Genomic DNA, 26087 nt, shown 5'->3' with positions numbered 1-26087 from the left:
CAGGTGTTATATCCAAATCTTTCATTAATTTTTATGTGGTGTTAAGTAAAAATCTTTTTTTTTTTTTTTTAATGTGGCTGTCTAGTTTTCATAGCACCATTTGTTGAAGGAGCTTTCCATTTCTCCATTTTATGGTTGTGGTTGCTTTATGGAAAATGAATTCTCCATGTAGGTGATTGTTTATTCCTGGGTTCTCAATTCTATTCGATTGGTGTGTCTGTCTATTCCAATACTATACTATTTTGATTATCACTTTGCAGTATAATTGATATCTCCAAGGATCTTTATTTTCCCTCAAGATTGTTCTCACTATTGGGGGTATTTTGTGGTTCCATACAAATTTTAGAATTGTATGGATCTAGTTTTTATAGGGATTGTACTGAATCTGTAAATTGCCTTAAGTACCGTGGTCATTTTGACAATGTTTGTTCTTCCAACCCATGAAGACCAGAGAGCTTTCTACTTCTTTGAGTCTTCTATTTCTTTAGTAATGTCTACTAGCTTTCGGTGTTAAGGTCTTACCCCTCTTTTTGTTAAGTTTACTCCAAGGTATTTTATCCTTTTTGATGTGATTGTAAATAGGATCATTTCATTATATTTTCCCCACTAATTCATTGTTTGCATATAGAAATGCAACAGAATATTATATATTGACTTTATATCCTTCAACTTTACTCATTATTTCTAACAGATTTTTGGTGGAATCTTTAGGGTTTTCTATATATTATTATCATGTAGTTTGCAAGTAGCTATAGTTTCACTAATTCTTTCTCAGTTTGGATTCCTTTTATATCTTTTTTTGCCTGGGTAGGTTCCAATAGCATGTTGAAGAAGATTGGCATTCTTGTTTTTTACTGATTGTAGAGGTAAAGCTCTGGGTTTGTGATAAATAGGCTTTATTTTGTTGAGCAATATTTCTTTTATTTCCATTTTATTCCCCAGCCCCTCGGTGATTCTCTGGATTTCTTTCCCCTTTTTTTTTTTCAAGTGCCTTTATTAATGTTTTTGTTTTATGATACCATGTGAGTTGTATCAGTTTTTTTCTGTATCCAGAATAGACATTTTTTGTGCTTGTATCATAATAGAATGATGATGATTTTCAATCTTTTAGAATTGTGTGTATGTCATTCCAAAAGTTAAGGTTAACAAATATCCCACAAGAATATAAAAAGATGTTCATCATTTGTTATTTTTAGAGAAATGCAAATCAAAATGAAATGCAATCTCATACCTATAACAATAGCTATTATCCAAAAGACAAGAAACAAGTGCTGGAAAAATATAGAGAAAGGAACCCTCATAACTGTTGGTGGAAATGTAAACTGGTATGGCCATTATGGAAAACAGTATGGAGATTCCACAAAATAGTAAAAATAGAAATTCCATATGATCCATTTATCACACTTCTGGGTATTTACTAAAAAAATACAAAAGCACTAATTTAAAGAGACATATGCACCCCATGTTCACAGCTATTATTACAATAGCCAAAAATTGGAAACAAAGTGACCAGACAGATTACTGGATAAAAAATGTAGTGATACACACAATGGAATATTACTCAATTATAAAAAAGTGAAACCCTGCCATTTTAAACAACATGAATAGGACCTAAAGGGTTTACCTCCAGGTTCATCCATTCTTAGTAAAATAAGTAAGACAGAGGAAAAAAATCAAATGATTTCACTCATTTATGATAGAGAAACCAAACAAATGAACTACATAAAACAAAAATAAACTTTAAATTATAAGACCAAATTAGTGGTTATCAGGAGGGGAGGGGGAGAAGGTAAATTGGGTAATGGGGGTCAATTGTACAGTGGTGAATAGAATTGGATTCTCAGTGGTGAATACAATTGGATTTTTGTGGTGAACATAATGTAGTATATTTGCATGTGGATTTCTAATAACGTACACCTGATAGTTAGAAAATGTTATAGAACAATGTTACTTTAATAAAATGTATTTAGGGCCTCCCCTGGTGGCACAGCGGTTGAGCACTGGGCTGCGAAGCTGCCCACAGCCTCTGCAGCGCCGGTTCGATCCCCAGCTGCTGGCGAGGTTCCCACATGGCGCGCAGACCTCTCCTACTGTGCCTGCTGCTCCCCTCAGTAGTGTGTTTCATCAGTCTGCCTGTTCTGTTCCCCGCTCTGGCTCTGGTGAATTCTCCCACGCTCCCGCGCTTCTGACTGTACCCAGTGCTTGTATAAATAAATAAATACATCTTTAAAAAAAAAAAAATTACTACTACAGGTTTTAAACCTTTGTTACAGCAGCAACCAGTTTTTGGTGCAAAAATTTCTATGACGTTATCTAAAGCTGCACAATAAATCACCCCAAATCTTAGTGACATAAACCAACAATAACCACCTATTATCAATTATGAACTAAACTCTGTACCTCCCTCCAACCCCCAATCCATTGTCAAAGCACTAAACCCAGCATGGCTATATTTAAAGATGGAGCTTCTAAGGAAGTAATTAAGTTAAAGGAAATCATGAGGCAGGACAACACTTCATTAGGATTAGTGTCATAAGTAACATCAGATGGCCTATCTAGTGGCCTAGGGGTTAAGGCTCAACACTATCACCAAAATGGCCTGAGTTTGACCCCCCCGCCAGGGAGCTGACCCACATGGTGCAGCAGACCTCTCCTTAATTACCTGCTGCTCCCCTCAGCAGTGGATTTCAGTCAATCTGCCTGTTCTGCTCCCCACTCTGTGTCTGGGGAATGCTCTCACCACCCCCCCAACCTCTGGCCTACACCCCAGGTCTTCTATGCCAAATAAATAAATAAATAAGAAGAAGTTTAGCCAAAATAAAAATCTGAGAAATCGGGATTTGGAGGAATCATACCATCAATGCCTTCCTTTCACATAGCCTTCCAACTATACAGTTTTTAAAAAATTAATTCAAACTAACAAAAAAATTCTACATTTTTTGGCTCATTAACTCAAATTAATACTGTTAGAATTTTAAGCAGTATAAAATTTATAGCTGTTTAAATCATTTATCAGCAATTCCTACTGCCCCTCACATGCAAAGAGAGTTTTGCTTTCCTTTCCCAGTAGGTTTATCTGTTAACATTTATACCATGCTCATTTTCCAAATCCTATACTAGCAGTTTTCCCATGGAAAAGGCAAGTCACACAACCAGACAGAAATTTCCAGAAGAAAAAAATGCTAATATTTGAGTAGTCATTGAGCACTGAACATTTCCATTATTTCCTTTAATCCTTAGAATTATCATTGGGAATTATTATTTATGGCTACCCCAACTTTTAAGTATAAACAAAAGTTATAATTGTTAAGATTATTGCCCATGGTATTAGTCTTTTCATTTTTACATTTCAGAAACTAAGTGTTAAAGATATTATAAAGTTCATAAATCTTTTATGAACTTTTTATGAACTGAAGTTACCATGTAAAATCAAACCCAGACAGCTCCAAGGTCCAAGCTCTTTCTATTCACACCACAGAGTACAATGCTGTTTCTGTGCCATACACATTTGTGCAAATTTGGGTTGCTGCCTTTCTCTTAAATGTTTTACTGTGTAAATTTATAAAATATGACGATCTGAAATATTTCCCAATTCTCGTGCAGGGTATAGGCCAAATAAAACTGATCAATCTAACTTGTACAGTGATATTATAGAATACTATTTTATCAGTTCCATCTCTCTTCTTAGGAATCAAATACATTTCCAAGAACAATGATTCTCAAACTGTGGTGCCAGGAATCTATGAAAGTACTGTGCAAACCTTTTCAATTAGAAACTCTGAACAGGGCTCAGAAATTCATTTTAACAAGAATTTCTGTTGATTATAATGAATGCTAAAGTTTGAGAATCTCTCTCTAAGACAAAGGAAGGAGCTCCTTGTGAATTTTCAGGTTCACTACCAGAGGTAGGAAAGCTTGTTTCAGATTTTGATGTATTTGCTTCACTTTCTCAAGTATAGCAAATATAGTCTACTTATCTCCAAGTACCTCAATTAAGATAACTTGCAATATATGAAATCAAGATTGACTTCCAACAAAGTTTACTAAACACAAAATAGCTACTTCAACTTTATATATTTGTGACCATGTTAGCTGTTACTATCTCTGTTAGAATATTTGTGACCATGTTAGCTGTTACTATCTCTGTTAGCGACCCTTTTATCAATAAGGCAAATCTGTATAGTTAGTATAATTTAAAAGGCTTTATCTATCATCAAAAAACAGATACATATGTATTCTTTCCAATATCCTTCTGGATGAATAAGTCTACTTAATTCAAATAATTCAGTTATCACATACTTGAAATTTACCTAAGTTTATCCAAGAAAATGGTAATGATTAATTAAATTACCTGTATATATAACTTTCCTTTCCTGGCATTCAAGAAGAAACCTTTTCCTTTGCTTATGTGCTTTTTCCCGAAATCTCACAGTTATCACTACATTTGGATTACCACCTTCATGATTCAGTTCAGAAAAAGATTTGGTTTCCACAAGGTTTCCAAACTTTTTGTTGACAAAATGATGGACAGCTTTTCTGTGGTCTTTGTTTGTATCAGGTTTGAAGGTAAATTTGGAATTTTCTTTCTTTGCATCCAAATATTTAAAAAAGTCAAATGCTTCTTCTTCAGATACCAAGTGACAGAGTTCTTTATATTCAAGATTTGGTTTTACAAGAATTTCACTGTTTTTTCCTACAGTTATTAAAAAAGGAAATTTCTGCCTAATAGCACTATGCAAAAGAGCCCTCTGGTTTTTATCAAGGATTCTGCCTAATGAGAATTCAGGAGATGGCCTAAGTAGCTCAGTTTTTGACTCCCATTTCTTTTTTACATCACAAGCAAACTGACTCAGTAATTCATTCATTTTTTCATCTAACAAAGAGCCTAATACATTAACATTTTCTTCTTCCCCTTTGGTAGTTACATCATTGATAGTATCTTCCTTTTCAGAACCAGAATGATGATTCTGGTCAACAGCAGAATGCTCAGTCAGAGAATTGACTTCTTGGTTGTTTTTTTCTTCAACCGATAAATTTTGAAGATCAAGCTTTGCTTTTTTGACAAAATTATTTGGCTGAGATGATGATTCACTAAACTTACAAATAGGTTCATCAGTGGCTTTATAAACTAGCTCTCCTTGTTCATCAATCTCAGTCACAACAAAGTCACTTGCTGAGTTTTTTATAGTGCCATGAAATCCAACATGATCAGTAAGGAAACACAAAGAACTAAACCTGGTTCTAAAATCTGTATCCTCTTCCATTCTTAAATACCAATACCTATAAAAGACACAAAGGGGAGTTAGTTACCAGAAAGAGAAGTTGTGGCTAACAAAAATATAAAGGGCTTTATCTAATTCTCTTTCTCCCTTTCAATTCTGAGTCCCCGTAAAAACATTAATTAAATGTATTCAATTTGATTCGCCTATACTAAGGTGAATCAACAAAGTTTTTCTGGCATAACTGGTGGCTTACAACTTGACTCTTCACCCACTCCGAGCTTCCATCTATAATCCAGGACTAAAATGTATCAGCTTCAAGTTCACTTTAAAAATACTATTTGTAGGGCCTCACTGGTGGTGCAAGGGGTTAAGCACCCCACTTTGAAGCATCCACAGCCTCTGCAGCACAAATTCGATCTCCGGCCTGCCAGGGAGCAACCCATATGGCACAGCAGACCTCTCCTGACTCGCCTGCTAATCCCCTCAGCAGTGTACTTCAGTCAGTCTACCTGTTCTGTTTCCTACTCTGTCTCTGGAGAATCCTCTCACCACCCACATCTCTGGCCTGTACCCCAGCTCTTGTATGCATAAATAAATCTTTAAAAAAATAAATATACCATTTGAGGCCCACAGAGAAGAGACTAGAAGAAAGGGCTGTTTACAATGACGGCCTAATATCCCCTAATCCCTAAACTTTGAAACTAAAATCTTTGTTGCTGGATTTTAATATATTAGGGGTTAGGGATAAGAGAAGGGAACTAGAGAAGACAGGAAGAAATAGTCAAAATTGATATATAAATGAATTTCATTTTTTTAAGATTTATTTATTTTTTGCATAGAAGAACTGCGTGTAGGACAGAAGTGCGGGAGTGAGAGGATTCACCAGAGACAGAGTGGAGAGCAGAACTGGTGAATCTACTGAAATACACTGCTGATGGGAAGCAGCAGGTGAGACAGAAGAGGTCTGCTGCACCCGCTGTGGGTCAGCTCCCTGGCCTGGGATCGAACTCAGGCCATAGAGGTGATAGCATGATAGCACTGAGACTTAACCCCTAGTCCACCAAGAAGGTTCCATAAATGAATTTCTAAGTACAAACTTGCAATGAGATTGTGATTTAGGTAAGATTAAATTAGTCCTGAACCTTACACCTTCTTGAAAGTCAGACATAAACTATTACAGATTACAAAACTTCAGGTTGACCCAGAGGAACATTCCAATCAAATCACTGGCATCAGAGAGAAACCTTTACAGAGCCTTCCTAGAACTTTCAGAGCACTAAACAAGAAAGCTTCACTCACTCTTCACACAACCCATGGCTACCATACCCAATGGAACTACAAGAAAAATAAATTGCCCAGGGGCACCATACTACTCAGTTCTTTGTGTTAACTACAGTCTCTACGTAATTTATTATCATCTGTACTTTCATCCCATTTCTATAATGTGAAGGAATTTAATAAGGAAAAAAGGAGTTGCTTTTGCCTATGATAATCAGTAAAGATATGATACAAGAAGTGGCTGCTAAATCCTCAAAGTGGTTCAAGAGCCAGAAATGAGGCAGACACACAGCACAAAAAATGACAACGGAAACATGCGGTGTGCAGGGGAAAAATGAACAACCCATCTCAGAACAGCAGGGGGAAAGGTTTCCTGTTCCAGTTCTGGAAAATAAAGCTGGATTAGTGCTAAAGTACTAGCACTAAGAAAGACACTAAATGCCTGATCAAGAACTTAGAATCCATTAAGTGGATTCTAATGATCACTGAAGTGTTTTGAGTAGAAAAATGCCAGAATCCAAAAAGATATTTTAGTAAGATGACTAATAGCACTGAGCAGGACGCATCTAAAGAAGAGTTAGCAGTTGGGAAGAATGTGATCAAGAGCCAGGCTGTCAGATGGGCCTTGGAAAGAATAACCATCTCCTCTTTTTACAGCAAAAGGAAGAGGTTGTGAAGACATTCTAAGTGCAATGGGTAAAGCAAACCTGGGAGAATATAACTAGGAGGGAATTGCAACTGAGCATCTTAGTTAAGAGTGGAAGGAAGGGCCTCCCTGGTGGCACAAGGGATTAAGCACTGCGCTGCTACAAAGCAATTCGTAGCCTCTGAAGCACAGAGAGAAACCCACATGGCGAGGCAGAACTTTCCTGCAGTGCCCGCTGCTCCCCTCAGCAGTGTATTTCAGTCAGTCTGCCTGTTCTGCTCCCCAAGCTGTCTCTGGTGACTCCTCACACCCCCTGCATCTCTGGCCTGTACCCCAGCTCTTATATGCATAAATAAATCAATCTTAAAAAAAAAGAAAGAAAGAAAGAGTGGAAGGAACTGAGCTGGAGAATAGCCAAGGATCGCTTCTCGGCCTTTTGGCTAAGATCAAGTGAAGAGTAGCCAAGGAGCACATGTGGAGTTACTGTACTAACGCAGAATTCCTGAGCAACACATCTGTTCATAAGGCCGAGGGGCTAAAACTGGGCGCGATACTTGTCTGACCAGATTCTGGGGAGATCACAGAAATGGGGGGAGAGCCTTTTCCTTCTAGCTTCTCCTGCACTAATTGCCTAGGTCCCGCCAAACCTCCTACTACTCTCTACATCTGCCACCAAACCTCACACCTGAAGTCTCCACGGGTTGACGTCAGGAGCGTCCAAAGGTGCCCCAGACAGCAGCTTCAATTTTCCCTCTCCCTTCCCAGCCCATCCTGTTTCGGGGCGCGATTGAAGCCCACGATCCCCCCTCCTGGGGGCAAAGAGTGGGGGTCCCAATGCCGATCTTTCACAGTCCCATTCACAAAAACCAGATCGCACAAGAAGGTAGACAGACCAGGGCCGCGATCTACCTCACATCCAGGTGCAAGCTCTTCCTCCCACCACATTGTGCGCATGCCCGGAAGTCTTACATTTAATTAGCCGCCGACAGAAGCATGTTTAAAGGCGCAGGCTCGCCCTTAAAGAGCCTTGCGAGACTAGGAGCCTCTCGCTCAAGGGAGGAGTAACGGGGAAGGAGGAGTCGGGGCGTGGGCGTGGCCTGACGGCCAGTGCCCGGCCCCGCCAGCGCCGGGCCCCGCGCAGGTAAGACCTTCCCGCCGAGCGCGCGGCATCCGCCCGGGACTGGCTGTTGAGGGGTCCCGGGCTGTTGAGGGGCGGTTTAGGAGGAAAGTCGCCTTAGCTTCAAAGTGAGAAGTGTGGGAGGAAGTGGGCTGCATGGCGGGCGCTGGCTACGGGGCAGACTGGGTGGGGCCCGGAGATCAAAAATCTAAGTGACCTGAGACGGGGTCCGAGGAGCTACCTGAGGGGTGCGGGGGTGTGGGGTCTGAGGCGGCACCTGGCGGGGATCCGAGGAGCTCCCTGAGTGGGGGGACTGAGGTGGGTCCTGGGGATGCATCTGAGGAGCTACCTGAGGGAAGGGGCTGGGCAGCGACCTGAGGTGGGGCGGGGCTGAGGAGCCACCTGAGGCGGCACCTGAGGCGGGAGAGGTGTCCCCAGCCTTACTCTAGCGCTGCAGCCCCTGCCTCCGCTTCCTGCGCTCCAGAGCCTGTTTAGGAAATGCCGACTCTCCCTGAGAAGCAGGAAGTGCGGCTCCTCACGCTGTGAGCCGGCGCCAGATTGAGCCCCGGGCTTCCAGGAAATTAGGACGCGGAGTTGGGGTGTAGGGACCCGATAGGCGCAGCAGCCGAGGGGAGAGTGCCTGGCGGCCTGGGGGCAAGAGAGGAAGCAAAGGGGCAAAAGGCCGGCCCTGGGGGAGCGAGAACGCATTTTGACCACGTCGAACGGGAACCCATAGCTCGAGTAAACGCATAGCTCGAGTAAAGTTTCTGTCGCAGCAGGCCTAAGAGCGCAGGAGATGAAACCTGCTGTGCCCTTCCTAGGGGAACCCTTGAGGAGTTTTGCAAAAAGTTCCCCTTTCATCTTCCTGTTGTCATGCTGAACATCCGTTAGAACTTGCTTTCCCTTTTGTGTGATCTTCCAGGTCAAACTCACTTCCACGGTCCTCCATCTCTGCATCAGGAAACTTGTTCAGGCGGGAAACCGTGGTGTCCCCTCGCACCTTCTACAATTTACAAACCAGCACAAGATTCTTTTTGCTCCACCTCAGAAGAGTGGTTGCCTGGGACTCTGCATCTCAGCTGACACCCTGGCCCAAGCTGCCAGCACCTCCCACTACATTCTGGGTGCGCCCCCACTTAATCATCTCTTCCTGCTTCGCTGCCCTGTCTCCAATATCTGTTATCTTAGAATCAATCAAATTTCCTCTTAAGACATGAGAGTAGAGCATGGCTCTCCTCATCTCAACACCGGAGCTGTCTTCTCATCACTCAGAGGACAAACAACACAAGGGTGTCAGGCCCTCAGAGACCTGGCCCTGACCAATCTCTTGTCCATACTGCGCCTTTCTTGCCCCTCCTCTCCAGTCTCTGTCCTTGCTATTTTGCCCTCCAATTTTTCTCACAGATATCCCAGTGTTTGGCTTCCTCATTCCTTCAGAACGTGAATCAAATGATACCTTTTATAGAGGCCTACTTTATTAAAAATGGAAACACCTCTATTTTTACCCTCCTGCTCTGGCTTGCACTCTATAATTTACTATAGAATTTGCTTATTATCCGCCTTCCTCAATTAAAGTATAAACTACAGGAGTTCAGTTACTTTTTTCCTATTTTCTTAATATTTTATCTTCAGCAATATTACATGACAAAGTAGACACTGGGTAAATGTTTGTTGAGTTAGTGGTTTTTTTTCCCAAAAAATATTTCCAAAGCCTTTTAAATTCTCATTGAGTTAAATCAATGCTTGAAAGTGATATGTTATGAATATATAGAATAGCACTATAAAATTTAATATGTCCAGATGTTATTCATAATGATGTGTTAAATTGTTCAAAAATAAAAATTAATGACTATCCAGCATATTTTTTCTTAAGAAAGCAGGGGAGTAATGGCTTTTAAAAAGAGTATAAGTCTATTGAACAAAATACTTGATAAAACAATAGCCATCATCTGAAAAGTTTAACTATATCTTAGACTTCTTATTTTAAGTCTCTCAGTATCCCCTAACCATAATTCTGAGAGTTGAACTCAAATGCAATTGAATACATTTCTTTTTTAAACGATGATTTGAAACTAACCCTAAAATAAAATAGTAATAACTAAATAGTAATAACTACTTTTTTACTATTAAAAGTAAAATAGTAATAACTACTTTTTTGTCACCTATTATGTCTCAAGACTAGACCCTTTGCATTTGTTAACTTTACATGTTCAAGCAACTATTAGGTGTTACTATCTCTGTTTTTCATACGAAGAAACCAAGGTCCAGAGAAATTGAGGTATTGGCTCTAGTCACTGTAGGTTTGTGGACCAGTTCTGATCAGAACCCAGGACCACAAAACCTTCTCTCCACCCTTCTACACTCTCTTCCTCTGGCCAGAGTGCTAATGAAGCACAGTTTTATAAATTTTATTAATTCACTTGCAAAGAATTCCTATTTTGCATCAAAGTGATGTGTAAAAAATTCATTCAGAGTGCAACAAATTTTCACATGGCAACGTTTATTAATATAATTCCAGACTACACATTGCAGCTAACTTTTAGGAAACTATCTCATGTAAAGTATAGCTTAGTATCAACTACTTTGTGAAAACACTGTTAAAATACTCCTCTCTTACCCATATATTTATGTCTTGTGAAACTGAATTTTTTTCATATATGTCAGCCAACCAATACATTGTAATACATTGAATGCAGAAGCAGATAATATATGTTTCTACTAAGTTAAACATTAAAGATATATGCAAAACTGTAAAACGATGTCACTCTTCTTTTTTGGCAAATACGTTTTTTATAAACATGCTTGCTAACTGTTCATTTATTATTTTTAAAGAAATTAGTTAAGTAATTTTTTTAATTTATCAGTGTCAATATGTAATATGTTAAATATTAGTAGTTATAACCATAAGTAAAATTTCTTTGGAGTCTAAAACTAAGAGGGTCTTGAGACCAAGTTTAAGAACTGCTGCCGACTCTCATTCACTCTTACTCTTCCTCCACTGCACAGCCAAACTTCTTAGAAAATTCATTCATTCACTTCTCCACTAAATCTGTTCTTAAGCCATCCATTCAGTGCCCTTCTGGTTTCCATAGCTAACACATCCAAATTTATTTCCTCTCTCTGATATTTTTATGCCAAATCTCTGGTGTGCTACTCCTGATTTTCTTCTTGTCTTCATGACATATTGTTACTTTTTAAAGATTCTTCTTTCTCTTCACTCCTTTGAATTTTATATATTCCTAATAAGCAACCTCAGACTTACTTGTTGCTTCAAACAATGATTCACATATGAATACATGAGAATACTCATACAATGTGCATTTTCTACCTCACCCTATCTCAGACTACGTGCCTGGCTATTTAGTGCCAACCCCTCCAGATAGTGCCAGAGGTAGTGATTTCACATTTAACATGACCAAAACGGTCATGTTTCCTCCACCAAGCCAAAAAACCCAGGAACCATCTTTGTTTCCCTCATGCTCCCTTCTAATGCTGATCTTTCTTCAAAATGTTTTGTTTGGCTTCCTAAATCTTTGTATCTTTTTCTTTTCCATTCCCTACCCTATGATTCCTTCAGGCCCTCAGTTCTGCTGACCTAGATTGTTTTAAATTTCAAACTGGTTTTCTTGCCTTAATGCACTTTGTTTCCATTTATTACCCAAAGAAAAACCACTAAACCAAATACAGCTCTGCATAACAGAATTTTCATTAGAATCCTGAAATAGTTTTCCTGTAACTTTTAATAAAGTGTCAGCCCTTTATCTTAACATATAAGTATGTAGATAATTTGACACTATCTAACCTCTTCTCATTACTTAATGATGTACTTCCTATGGCATTGCCATAGCAAACTCTGATTGAGCCTAAGGCTTACTCTCCCATCCTGCTCTCACCTTTTCTCTACCTCACCCTCCAAGATGAAATTTTAGATCTTCTCACTTACCCTTCCAACCTCCCACTCCACTCAAACCTGTCTTCAGACTGCCTCTGCTTGACACTCTGGGCACCTAAAACTTTCTTTATATACCTGTTAATAGCCTTTTTTCACTTCTCATAATTGTTGTAAATCTGATAAACTTGAAAAAAAAAGATTTTCTCTTTTCAGTAGTCCTCATCACTTAGTACAGAGCCTGACATATATGCTTATAGGGTGTATAAAAGAATGAAATGTAACAATTGGTTTTACTAGAGAGAGAATGGCATAAGCAGTGTGTTGAGTTACAGAAGAAGGGACATATGGTGTTCTGTGATTTGCCTTAGGTCATACCATAACTCTTAGATACCAACTTTGTGGGATAGAAATGATAGATCTGTCTTAGTCACTGTAAGAATTAAGTGATATATAGAAACAGCACGGCACTGGGCAAGAAAGTCATTCGTTCCTATCACTTAAATGCCAGTATCTTTAATGTGCTAGTCTCTACTTTTATATTAGTGGATACAATGCACATAGTTCTGAATTCTTGGATCCTATAATCTAATGAGGGATGACACAGTTAAAAAACTAGGCACCTAAATATATGATTGTAAGTACATTGTGTAGTGATGAACTAGATTGACAGTAGATAGAAGGGCTAGATGTGAAGACCAAAGAGAAGAAGAGAACATCAATATAGAGGTCTAGGTTATAGGGAGAATTTTTTGCTTCTTACTCTTATAACTGCTGAATTTTGTACCACATGAATGTATGTATCCAAAAATGAATAGTATTTTAAAAATAAAAATATAGAGAAGAGCAGGAGAATTCTTGACAGAAGAGTCTTTGTCTTGATTAGTTAAAAGGAAAGGTGTCCACCTGCTGAGGATGAGGGAATTGGAGATAATATAAAAACAAATCGAAGTAAAGGTATGAAATGGTCACTAAGGATGATGAATGAAGGCAAGTAAGGGATTAACAGCAGTGTTGAAGATGATGGGAAATGGGTTCCCATAAATTATATTCACACCAGTTTGCTCAGTTACCTGCTTCTCTACAGATGCATTCAGCAGTGCAGGTGTACAGGCAAAATAGATTTATTTCTGGCTGCATTTCTGCCAGGTGAAGTAGCAGAAGAAGAAGGGGATTGAGGAAATAAAAGTTCTGTTAGAGATTAAGTTAGTAAACCACGGGTTTGGCTTGGTAAGGAATGACTAGTGATTAGGCAGGTTTGCTGGACTCAGTGTGGAGGGGTTAGGAAGAGCACACTGTGGAAAGTAAGTGAATGAGTGATATCTTTTCATTGTTTCAGGACATTTTGGCTTTTTTGTGTAAATTTTCCTGGGAATATATCAGTGTCAGAAAAAAATCTAATTTTTATTGATATTAAGATATGGCTAAAGAAAAAACAAGCCAAGAAGACCATTAGACAAATAAATCAGAATTTTAATTTCTTGTTCAGATATCAACTATTAGTTGACTTTGGAGTGTTCCTTTATTAATGTGTAATTTGTTGCCAGCATTTCATTAACATAACAAAGTGTGATATGTAAGTTTACAGGTTTCATTGCTAAAACTACTATAAAATTTTAATGAGAATTTTCCATATTTTAGGAATAGAAGATGAACAAGCCTATAACACCTTCAACATATGTGCGCTCCCTCAATGTTGGACTAATTAGGAAGCTGTCAGATTTTATTGATCCTCAGGAAGGATGGAAGAAGTTAGCAGTAGCTATTAAAAAACCATCTGGTGATGAGAGATACAATCAGTTTCACATAAGGTAATGTGAAATAATATTTAAATTTTACATCATAATTTCAAATGATTAGTAGACGTAATTACTGTCTAGTGTTGCGGTTCAGAAAGTAAACCTCTCCCTGTACAGATTATTATATTAAATAACCTCTTTTTTTCTTTCTCTAAATGATTTTTTATTCATCCTCCAATCTATCAGTAGTTAGGCTAATATTGTGATCTTGCAAGTAAGTTTTTTGGGTTAGCCTCAAGATTCCCACTTTTATTCTAGCTCCGCTTAGCAAGCCAAGTATAGGTCTACCTGCCTTACACTTCTCATTTCCACACTGAAATAATATAAGAATGTTACAAGCATCTCTAGTAAAATTAGAAGCCTTAACCTCTAGGTGTATGTTTTGGAAATTCTCCACAATGACATTTCAAAATTGCTTATAATCATGTACATCCATGGACAGAATTATTAATTTTCAGCCATGATTTTTCAATACTATCTTCAGATAATTTGCATCTTTCTCTGTAAACCTATATACACCTATATAAAAATCTATCTTTGGAAGAAAGAGGAAAAGAAACTTTGTTGTGATTTTTGTCATTAACTTGGAAAACTTCAAGTCACAGCTCCCATGTTATTTCTTTGAGGAAGCGTTTCCTCATTAAGGGTGAACATCTTAATTACTCTGAGGAAGCTTAAGTTAAACCTTAAAAGTCAGTTTTTAAAGATAGCTTGTATATTACTGTTAAAAACTTTTGGGGGACACTTGAGCCAATGTGGGTGGGGAGAAAAAAAAAAAAAATATTGAAAAAATGAAAGGGCCTCCCCTGGTGGCCCAGCAGTTGAGCGCTGATTACTCAAAAGTTATCAATTTACAGCCACCAATGAGTAGTTGATTCATTTAGGGCCATCTCTGGGTGCTGAAATCACAAGGTGAAAGTTTGCTTATGGACAAGATAAGCACAAGATTTCAAAGCATTATCCACAGATGACTTTTGAATGACAAAGGAGAAAGTTAATTTTATTAAAAAATCTCAACTGCGCCTTCCTAACCAAGTAATCAAGCTTTGTGTCAGCAATAATAGAACAAACTTGTCATATGTCTCCAGATGTGACACAGTGGAAAGGACACATCGCTGCCTCTGTAGTGTTCTTATCAAAAATTTATAACCTGAATTCAATCAGGAGGAAGTAGACAAATTTATACCATGGACATTCTGAAAGGCTCTGGCCTATATTCTAAAGTGTGCAGTCAGAGTGAGGAAGGGAAAGAGCGCAAATATGGTAAAATATTATGCGCTGGTGATTTGGTAAGTCTATGTAAAGAGTAAATTGTCAGAAAATGAAAGACAATTACCTATAATTTCTTTGAGGAAACACTTCCTCAAAAAAATAACATCGGATCTGTGACTTGAAGTTTTCCAAGTTAATGACAAGAATAGCCAAAGCAAACAAACTGTCAAAGCACAGCAGAAATAACTTAGACTCTACGAAAAATGTGATGGTTTCCAGGGGTGGGGAAGGAAAAGGAAGTGAGAGGCAGGGGTAAAGAGGTCCATTTAATAGTGGTTGAACAGCACTAGAACTTTATGATCGATGTGATGAGGCAGAAAAGAACATACAGTTAAGATTTAAGGAATATTTCAACAAGTTTATGTGTATTCTGTTTCTTTCATCAGGATGGTTTATTTAAAATCATGTAGCAGAGTTAATAAGTCACCAGGGAAGTAATAAAGTTAGTAGGTTGAGAACACACCCTATGTCAACTAAGACCTGAACTTGTATATCAGTGTAGATCCAGCTTATTACCTCTGAAGCTTTGGGTTCATTACTTCTCCACGCCTGGTTTTCTTATTAGTAAGTAGTGTGATAACCATATCTTAGAGAATCTTGAGAAATGAGTCATTTACTCAGTAACCCACTAAGTACTCAGTAAGTACTCAGTACATATTTACTTATACAATCATCATTTGCAGCATCTTTTTTCCTTCTCTGCAATTCTTTCCATTTCTCTTTCTGTCCTTTAATATTATGAGAGATGCTGTGGGTAAAACACAGTTGGGGGGAATATTCCTGATTTCATGTTAACTATTTACGTACTAATTTGGTTTCTTTGTTACTTGCATTAAGGAGATTTGAAGCATTGCTTCAAACTGGAAAAAGTCCCACTTGTGAATTACTGTTTGATTGGGGCACCACAAACTGCACAGTTGGTGAGCTCGTGGATCTTTTGGTTCAAAATGAGTTTTTTGCCCCTGCAAGTCTTTTGCTACCAGGTAAACCATGGGTGACTGAGGAATTACAATTAGGATGGAAACACAGTAGCAAAATTGGGAACATTTCTCCTTTCTCTTACTTTTTTCTCATAGTAGACAAACCTTACATGTGAGACCTTTTATGTTCTTTCGACTCTCTCCAACTCTTTAACAAGCACCCCAGAAGTGGAGACCATAGTCTTGCTGCTGAGGAGATGGAGGCTTTATGATTGAATCTGATCCACCATTGAATCAAGTAGCTTTGTGCTGACTGTGTTATATATGTATATATTTAGATATCTAGTTTAGGCTGTAAGAATTAATTATTCTTTTGAGTTCTTCCCTTTTTTCACCTTCAGCCTCCACCCTGATGGGACTGTCTATGATCATGATTTCCTAACATTGTATTGAGTGGGTTAGTGTCTGGTTACCTTCCTCATAACTTCCTCATTATTTTTTTCCCTTTGATGCCATTTACACCACTGGGTCTCATCCTTTAGTGTGCATAAGAAGTGCCTGTGATTCTTGTCAAACATGCAGCTTCCTGGACCCTATTCCAAGCCACATTATCAGAATTCTGGGATTGAGTTCAAAGTCTATGTGTTTACGGCTCATGGACCACTTTTTGAAAACACTGCCTCACTCGCTCCTCCCAAATTTATCCAGTGATAAATTCTTACTGGGTAGCTGCTTGTGTGTTCTGTGAAAATAAGGGGCTAAAATTTTGAAACTGGAATGATGTTAAATCAACTGGCTCCTAGTTTAACTGTTTCACAAACATCTTTTTCTTATGGAAGAACAACTTGTGTTTTATCTCATTTGGCAGATGCTGTTCCCAAAGTTGTTGATATACTACCTTCTAAAGAAACTGTAAAAATTCAGCAGAAACAGATGCCTCTCTTTGGCAAAGACAGGACATCTGTGATACCTTTGCAGAATCCAGAACAAAAATACATGCCACCTGACTCAAGTCCAGAAAAAACAAGCTTAGATATTAGTGATACACGTAAGTAATATTTGCAGTTTCTTCCACTTGTGAGCTTGTCGTTAAGACCATTACTGCTTATTAAATCTCTCCTGTGAGATGGGCCCTTGGTGTTCAGGTTATGAGGTTGGAGCTTATGAAAAAGCTCCTGGAGGGCCTCCCTGGTGACCTAGGGGTTGAGTCTCAGAGCTATCACCTCTTCGGCCTGAGTTTGGGTCTGAGTTTGATCCCTGGCCAGGGAGCTGACCCACATAGGGTGCAGCAGACCTCTCATCTCACCTGCTGCACCCCTCAGCAGTGGATTTCAGTGGATCTACCTGTTCTGCTCCCCACTCTGTCTCTGGTCAATCCTCTCACCCCTTACACCTCTGGCCTACACCCCAGTTCTTCTACCAAAATAAAAAAAGGAAAATAAAAGACCCAGGAGAGCTTTCTTGCTGCTTCCACCACATGAAAACACAGGAAAAGTCAGCTGTCTGCAGCCTGACAAAGAACTCTCACCAGAACCCAACCATGTTGGAACCCTGATCTCAGACTTCTCAGCTCCTAGAACTGTGAGCAATAAATCTGTTGCTTATAAGATAAAAAATGAAAGTTTAAAAAAAATAAATCTCTACCATTGCTTGTGCACACTGGAAGTAGCTCTTTTCTATTTTTGCTTCTTCCTGATTTATTAAGCACCAGCTTCATTGTATTCACCACTGTGTTATCAGTGAATAGAAGCAATAGGACATACAAACACCCACAGAAATTGTGAAAAATATAATTAAATATTTACATAACTTGAAAAGGCAATTTACTTTTTTACTTTATTTATAGATTTTTGCATCATTGTTCATTTTTGTATGAGCTTGATTTCTCCTCTCTGGTGTAATCCCCATAAAATTACCACCACAAAGACACCTGTGAACCATCACCATAGTCTCTTGTGCTCATTCCTCCCCAGTTTTGGTCCCTCCTCTGCTATGTACCTAAGATCTATAGTTTGCCTGCTAGTTTTGTCTTTTTTGTTGTTGTTGTTTGGTTCCCCTATATTCCTCCTATGAGTGAGACCATCCAATATTTTTCTCTTTCCTTCTGTCTTATCTCACTGAGCATAATCCCTTCTAGCTCCATCCATGTTGTTACAAATGACATGAGTTTATCTTTTTTGATCACTGAGTAGTATTCCGTTGTGTATATAGACCACATCTTCTTGATTTAGTCATCTGTTTTGGGGCATTTAGGTTGGTTCCATATCTTAGCTATTGTAAACAGTGCTGCAATAAATGTAGGAGGAAAAGGCAGTTTTTAAAAAAAAGGTGATTACAGTTTTGAGTGGAGACTCATCAAACAGAAATCTCGAGATAAAGCTTAAAATTTGTATTTTCAAATGCTTTTATCCTCTCCCATCATGCCTAATCCAAAGTTGTGAATATTTATGTATTTCTGAAATATTCAAATTGAGAAAATAATGACATTATAAAAAACAATTTCTTTTTCACTGAAACACTTTCTTCGTTATTTTACTGATACAGGTTTCTACAGCTTTTCATTCTATGAATTGAAGAATGTCACAAACAACTTTGATGAACGACCCATTTCTATGGGTGGTAATAAAATGGGAGAGGGAGGATTTGGAGTTGTGTATAAAGGTTATGTGAACAACAGAACTGTAGCAGTGAAAAAGCTGGCAACGGTAAGTTATATTTTCAGGAATAAAAATAATTAAGGAAGTTTTACTTCCTAATGTACTATAGAATAAATGTTAATCCTTAGGACATATGTTATTTTAGTGGGTCTTTTCTCTAAATAAACATCATTCTAAGCTGGAAGTTCTTAACATTTAAAAATCTGTGGAAAGCTATTTATTCCCCCCAACAAAAGTATGCTTATGCATACATACATACAATTATATATATAATTTAGGGAGATTCATAAACTAGAGAAACCCTGCTCTACACAGTGCATCCTGCATAATCAAGACTTAAATAGTAAGTAAAAATAACATTCTTTTTATTACTTTTCTCATTTAAAAATAAGATTTAGAAATTATACATTAAGAAAAAAGATGGAAAAATTTCTTACCTGTTTTCTTTGTTCCCATTTCTACTAGGTGTTCAGAGTTTATTCACTGGTTATATTCTAACAATATCAATAAAATGTATATTTATATAATAAACACTCTTTGTCATGTAGGATGAAATATTTGCAGGTTTTGTTTTTCTTCTTGCCTATGAATTTATTCATGTTTTCCATCACAGATTTTTTTCCAAGTTTTTCTACAGTTAAGTCGCATATCATTTAACTTTGTTGCCATAATAATTCAATGTTTATATAATTTATAAGATGCTTTCCTTCAACTAAACAACCCTGGGACCTTGAGCAAAAATCACTAATATTTTCCACTTTTCATTATTCTAGGAAGTGTCGAGAATAATACAGTACTATTTTAGAGAAGCAGAATCAGCCAGCACATCTCTTGTACTTCCTTCTAACTTCAAGCACAATGACCTTAGGTTATTGTTTTGTATTATATTATATTATGTATTATTTTGCTTTTCCAGATGGTTGACATTAGTACTGAAGAACTGAAAGAACAGTTTGATCAGGAAATAAAAGTAATGGCAAAGTAAGTCAATGTGACAGTATGGTACAGCCAAAAAGAACACTGGTTTCTTGTGTGCCATGAACCACGGATACTCATATTCAAATTCATAAAATTAAAATAGATAGTTTAGATTTAAGGAATTAAAGAACTTTTAATCTACAATTCTGTGACTACCTAAATTCATATGCCTATAGTCTTAACTAGTAGTGATATTTTAATTTTTTCCCCATCACCGTCCCTTGTCCCTTTCCCTTCCTCCCCCTTTAACCTTAGCACCCTCATAGTGTTTTTTGGTGTCCACTAGTTTTTGAACATGTTGATGTTGTCAAATTGTCTTCCATTTGAATGTCCAGTATTGTTTTTTATCATCCTGACTTAATTTGCTTTGAATAATTCTCTCAAATTGGCTTCATTTTGTTGAAAATGGCTGCATTTTATCCTTTTTATGACAATGTAATACTCCATGTTGTGTATATACTACATCTTCTTGATCCACTTGTGTTTGGTTTTTGTTTTTGTTTCTTGTTCTTTGCATAGAACTATGGTGTAGGCCAGAGGTGTGGGGGGTGGGATGAGTCACCAGAGACAGAGTGGGGAGAACAGGTGGATTGCCTGAAATACACTGCTGAGGGGAGCAGCGGACAAGACAGGAGAGGTCTGCTGCTCCCTATGTGGGTCAGCTTCCTGGCCAATGATGGAACTCAGGTCATAGTAGAAGTAGCATTGAGACTTAACCCTAGGCCGCCAGGGAGGCCTGATCCATTTGTTCATTGAAGGAGATTTAGGCTGCTTCCATGTCTTAGCTATTGCAAATAATCTGCTGTGAATATTGTAGAACATTGTGGATTTTTGTTGATGGTTGCTGTGTGTGGTTCCATGCACAAGAATGGAATTGCTGAGTCATCATTTTTAAAGATAAATTTAGTTTGCTTTCCAAAATGGTTTTATCAGTTTATATTTCCACCAACAGAGCAATAGGGTTGCTTTTTCTCTTTTGAAGATGTGCCGTTCTCATGGGTGTGAGATGTTCTCTCACTAGTTTAATATGCATCTCTTATATAAGTTACAATGAGCATTTTTTTAATGTCGTTTGGCCTTCTGGATATCCTCTTTGGTGAATTGTCTGTTCATATCTATTGCCCATTTGCTAATTGGGTTTTTTTTTTATTGTTGAAATGTATTAATTTCTTATAATCTTAGATATTAATCACTTATTATTTGTTGTATAAATGTATAAACCTGTTGTATAAGTATTATCTCCCATTCAGTAGGGTATCTATTTAATCCTTTTGCTGTGCAGAAGCTTTTTAACTTGAAGTAATCCCAATTGTTTTTCTTTTTAGTTTCCTTGCCACAGGGATCAAATTATTCAAAATATCTTTATCATTTATACCTTGGAACCTATGGCAAATGTTTTCTTCTATGTATTTTATTGTTATAGGACTGATCTAAATCTTTACTCCACTGGAATTTAGTTCTGTGAATGGTATTAACCAGTAATTTAACTTCATTCTACCAGTAATCCAACTTCATTCTCCATGTGTGGTCTTCAGTTTTACTAGCACTATTTATTAAAGAGGCTGTACTTTCCCTTTTTATAGTCATTGCTGCTTTATCATAGATTAGGTGCTGGTATGCATGTGAGTTTCTGCTAGGGCTTTTGATTTATTCCATTGATCTAGCCTCTTAATAGGGAAGTTTATGCTCTGACCCAATTCAGTCTCTATCTGCTCTCCATTAATGAGCCTCACATTCAAGCTAGGACTCTCACTCTGTGCCCCCACCTATGTGGCCCCAGCAATTCACCCACTATCATGATGTCTACTCATGTACCCTCTTATCCAGTGCAGTGCCAGTTCTTATGCAAGGGCTTTGCACTTCAGCCGCTTTTTCTCCTTGATAGTTGCATTGCTCCATTGTTGTTCTAGTTCACATAAGTTTTCCTGCCCCTTTCAGTAGGGCTGGAGTGCTCATTGTATGTGGTGGTAGTCAGTTTTCCCTCAGGGGTTTACATTGATTTTGTTGTGTTTGGAGGAGGCAAGCCCAGTGTTTTGTCTTCACTCTGCCAACATTTTGCCCATGTCCTTGGCGTTGTTTTAAATCACAGCAAAGTCACATGGAATTTCAACTATAATTCATTATCGTGCTTTCTGCTACCAGAACTCATGGCAGGTAAATTGTAGTGGTACTTTAAAAAAAAATTATTTATAGAATAATATTCAGTAGATCCTTAGATATAAACCAAGAAGTGTTATATGCATGAATTCTTAGAAGGTAATGACACAGTATGCTAGAAAATTATTGGATATCATCAAGAAGGGCAGAAGAAACAAATTAGGAAATTTATTCTAATAGTTATAGTGATTCATATTTGAGGTATCTAATATGCCATATTGCACAAAAATGCCACACAAAGCAATGCATTTTTCATGCATTTTCATTCAACCTTTACAACAACTGTTACAGTTCACCTCCAATTTTTCAAAATGAGATTTAGAAATTTTTAATAACTTGCCAAAGGCCACACAGCCAATAAATATTAGAACTGGGTTTCAGCTGAAGATCTGTCTGAGTCCAGAGCTTGAGCTCTTGATCTGAACACCAGTAGAATTTATGAATTTACCTTATTTACACCCACTGCTATAAATCATAAATTCTAGTTGCTTTACCTCAAGAAAGAAATAAGAGACTGGAATTCATTCATTCAAAGTAAAAACTACTCACACTGACTGACAAAACAATTAAAACTCTTTCAGGATTTGCTCTCCTCTGCCTTACCCCCATTCTTCAACCTAAAAGTTATGGGTTCAAAGTGGATAATCAGGAAAATATTATTTAAATAGTAAAAATCTCAAATATATCAGTCAGAGAGAACAATTTATAATATTTCTATATACTTCATGATGTTTGAAGTTTTTTTTCATCTCACTACAAGTAACTTTAGGACATTTTACAGTCTACAACATTCTATCAAGTGAGAATTATGTTTTATTTAACCACTACTCCACTAGACTTGTTACTAATTTTCAGTATTACAAAATAAAGATCTTTTAAATTTCTCAGAACCTCCCTGGTGGCACAAGGGGTTAAAATGCAACACTATGAAGCTATCTGCAGACACTGCAGCACGAATTCCATCCCCAGCCAGGGAGGTGAACCACATGACTCAGAGACCTCTCCTGACTCGCCCATTGCTCCCCTCAGCAGTGTATTTCAATCAGTCTTCCTGTTCTGCTCCCCAGTCTGTCTCTGGTGAATCCTCTTACCCTGTACACCTCTGGCCTATACCCCAGTTCTTGTGTGCATAAATAAATAAATCTTAAAAAAAAACTCTCTGTACATAAATCTTGAAATGCATCTCTGCTTGTTTCATCAGCGAGAGTCCAAGAATTACTGGTTCAAAATGTATGAACATTTAAAAAACAAACCAAGTATAAGAACAAATAGCTTTATAGAAAAGTTGTGGTAATTTATATTCCTACCAGCAATTTATTACAATTCCAAACTTCATGGCCCCCTCCCCACCATTGAATATTACCACTTTGTTTTAATAAATGTCAGTCCCTGGACCTTACTAACAGAATGACTTTAACCAAGTTTGCTAACTCTGTAGTCATTAGTTTTCTAATCTGTAAAATCACATAGTAGTTGTATCCTATTCTATATAAAATACCACCATTAAGTTATTGTATGGTTTAAATAAAACCAGGACAACTAATTTCCCACAATACCTTGTATAAAGTGTAAACTCAGCAAATGTTTTTTTAAAAAGCATTCTTTTTTCTCTCTAAATTTATTTATTTATTTTCTTACATCCTTGTTCATTTTTGTACAGCAATTGGTTTCTCCCCTCTGGTTTGTTCCCTTAGTTCTCCCACCACCACAGCACCCGTGATCCATCACCACAGTCCCTTGTAACCTTCCCTCCCCTGGTTTTGACCCTCTCCCCCTCCCTTGCTATATGCCTCAGGTCCATGGTCAGCTTGCAAGTTTCATGTTTTTCTTGATCTGTTGTTGATTTCTCTGCATTCTGCATATAAGTGAAACCATGTGATATTTAGCTTTTTCCTTTTGACTTATTTCACTGAGCATAATCCCTTCCAACTCCATCGATGTTGCTGTAAATGGAAAGATTTTGTCTTACTGGATAGCTGAGTAGTATTCCATTGTGTATGTATACTAAACTTTTTGATCCATCCATCTATTTGGGGCATTTGGGTTACTTCCATAGCTTCACTATTGTAAATAGTGCTTCAGTAAACATAGAAGTGCCGGTTTCCTTTTTTTGTTTTTTGTTTTTTTAAGATTTATTTATTTATACAAGCACTGGGTACAGTCAAAAGCGCGAGAGGGTGAGAGAATTCACCAGAGCCAGAGCGGGGAGCAGAGCAGGCAGAAGGACCGAAGTACACTGCTGAGGGGAGCAGCGGGCGGCAAGAGAGGTCTGCGTGCCATGTGGGACCCTCCTCCAGTGGCCGGGGAGCAGCCGGGATCGAACCAGCGCTGCAGTGGCTGTGCGCAGCTTCACAGCCTGGCGCTCAACCGCTGTGCCACCGGGGAGGCCCTGGTTTCCTTTTGAATTCATATTTTCATGTTTTTTGGCGGAATTCCTAGGAGTAGAATCACTGGATCATATGGTAGATCCACTTTTAGAGTTTTAAGGAACCTCCACACAGCTTTCCATTAGTGGCTGGATTAGATTGCATTCCCATCAGCAATGTAAAAGGGTTCCTTTTACTCCACATCCTTTCCAGCGTTTGTTTCCAAGTTTGTTTTTTAATATGTGCCATTCTCACAGGTGACAGGTATGATGTACTATCTCACTGTGGTTTTGATTTGCAGTTCCCTAATAATTAGTGATGTTGAATATTTTTTCATGTCTGTTGGCCATTTGCATTTCTTCTTTGGAGAAGTATGTTATCAGTTCACTGCCCATTTTCAATTAGATTGTTGGCTTTGTTTTTATTGAGTTGTGTAGTCTTTGCAGAAATATGCTATCAGTCCCTTATCAGTTGTACAGAGGGCAAATATTTCCTTCCATTCAGTAGGCTGTCTTTGTTTTGATTACTGTCTCTTTTGCTGTAAAGAAGCTTTTAAAAGCATTTTTAAATTGTGCCAATTTGGTAGAAAATGGATCTCTTATCATTTTAATTTGCACTTCTTAAAATATAAGACTATAGAAAGTCCTAGTTAAAATAATGAAATGCCAGAATTATAGATCATTTTGAATGAACAAAATGAGTAAGCACTTGCATGGAATACCTATCACATACTAGGTATATTTCTAGGCACATATTCACTTAATTCTCATAGCAACCATGTTACATAATTAGTTTTATTGTCCACATGCAGCAAGTAATTTCCTGAGGCTTGTTGAGGTTGTTCACTTGCCATAGGTCACATATCCAGGGGGTGGCAGATCTGGACTGTAAGCTTAGGACTTTCAACTCAGCCCAATTTTCTATTTACTGTACCTCAGATGCCTGCAATTTTTTTATACTTCACTTTTTAGTTGTGCTACTCTTGAGTATATAAGAAAACTCAGATTAGGTTATAAGTAATCAGATATGATTAAAGATCAGAAATGTGTAGATTTTATGTTATTGAAGATCAGGTATCTATAAATCAGTGCTCTGCATATATTAGAAAATTCTTATAAGTGTTATCATAAAAGTTTCAACATATTTCTTGATATTTATGCTATCAGTGAAAATTATGCTAAACAAAAGCAACTATCAGCTTAATCCTTAAACTATCATAGTTTTCAATGATCTGAACTGTTAAGCTCTTACTATTACATAGAAAGAGATTTTGCTTCTAATATTGATCAATATTGACTGAAAGGAGGAACATTTGCAGAAAATTACATAGCTAATAGTCAACATGAATAAGCAAACCATAATCTACATTCATTATAAATGATATGTTATATGTCATTTTCTTGTCTGTTTTTCTGCTAAAGCTCTAAATTGAATGACTTCCAACCTCCAGCTGAATATATGTATGTATCATAATAATTCTGAGTGGAAATTATTTGTCACAGGTGTCAACATGAAAACTTAGTAGAACTACTGGGTTTCTCAAGTGATGGAGATGACCTCTGCTTGGTATATGTTTACATGCCTAATGGTTCATTACTGGACAGACTGTCATGCTTGGTAAGGTGTTTGTTTATCACTTTGCTTGACTTTCTGTGTTGGAATACTAAAGTTCCTGTATAACAGAATCATTTAAACTCCATTAGTCTTAGTATTTTTCTCTGCTCTGTGAAAATTGTACCTTTGATATGTAAATTGAGGTTTCTACTTTATTAGGTGATAATCTAGA

At 37.6% G+C, this 26087-nt stretch overlaps 2 protein-coding genes across 4 annotated transcripts in view; one reads left to right on the top strand and one right to left on the bottom strand.

Annotated features, from left to right (window-relative positions):
* Positions 1-8093, bottom strand: part of PUS7L (pseudouridine synthase 7 like) — a 33671-nt gene extending 25578 nt beyond the window's left edge. The window contains exons 1-2 of one of the 2 annotated variants that reach the window (XM_037514120.2): positions 8056-8093; positions 4352-5280 (exon numbers count right to left, since the gene is read on the bottom strand). In XM_037514120.2, the coding sequence (XP_037370017.1) occupies positions 4352-5264 (913 nt within the window). In that variant the 5' untranslated portion in view covers positions 5265-5280; positions 8056-8093. The other variant, XM_037514121.2, reaches the window with a different exon arrangement.
* A 207-nt stretch (positions 8094-8300) lies between these two features.
* IRAK4 (interleukin 1 receptor associated kinase 4) overlaps positions 8301-26087 on the top strand; it is a 28574-nt gene continuing 10787 nt past the window's right edge. The window contains exons 1-8 of one of the 2 annotated variants that reach the window (XM_037514116.2): positions 8301-8391; positions 9186-9387; positions 13794-13963; positions 16061-16206; positions 17012-17191; positions 18688-18848; positions 19717-19781; positions 25804-25918. In XM_037514116.2, coding sequence (XP_037370013.1) covers positions 13803-13963; positions 16061-16206; positions 17012-17191; positions 18688-18848; positions 19717-19781; positions 25804-25918 — 828 coding nt within the window. In that variant the 5' untranslated portion in view covers positions 8301-8391; positions 9186-9387; positions 13794-13802. Of the gene's footprint in view, positions 8392-8560; positions 8582-9185; positions 9388-13793; positions 13964-16060; positions 16207-17011; positions 17192-18687; positions 18849-19716; positions 19782-25803; positions 25919-26087 lie in introns of those variants that run through there. The other variant, XM_037514117.2, reaches the window with a different exon arrangement.

The sequence above is a fragment of the Talpa occidentalis genome, unplaced genomic scaffold (assembly GCF_014898055.3).
Source record: "Talpa occidentalis isolate TD23 unplaced genomic scaffold, MPIMG_talOcc4v2.1 talOcc4.16, whole genome shotgun sequence".
NCBI classification, from domain to species: Eukaryota; Metazoa; Chordata; class Mammalia; order Eulipotyphla; family Talpidae; genus Talpa; species Talpa occidentalis.
This window is presented reverse-complemented; position numbering and strand designations above follow the sequence as displayed.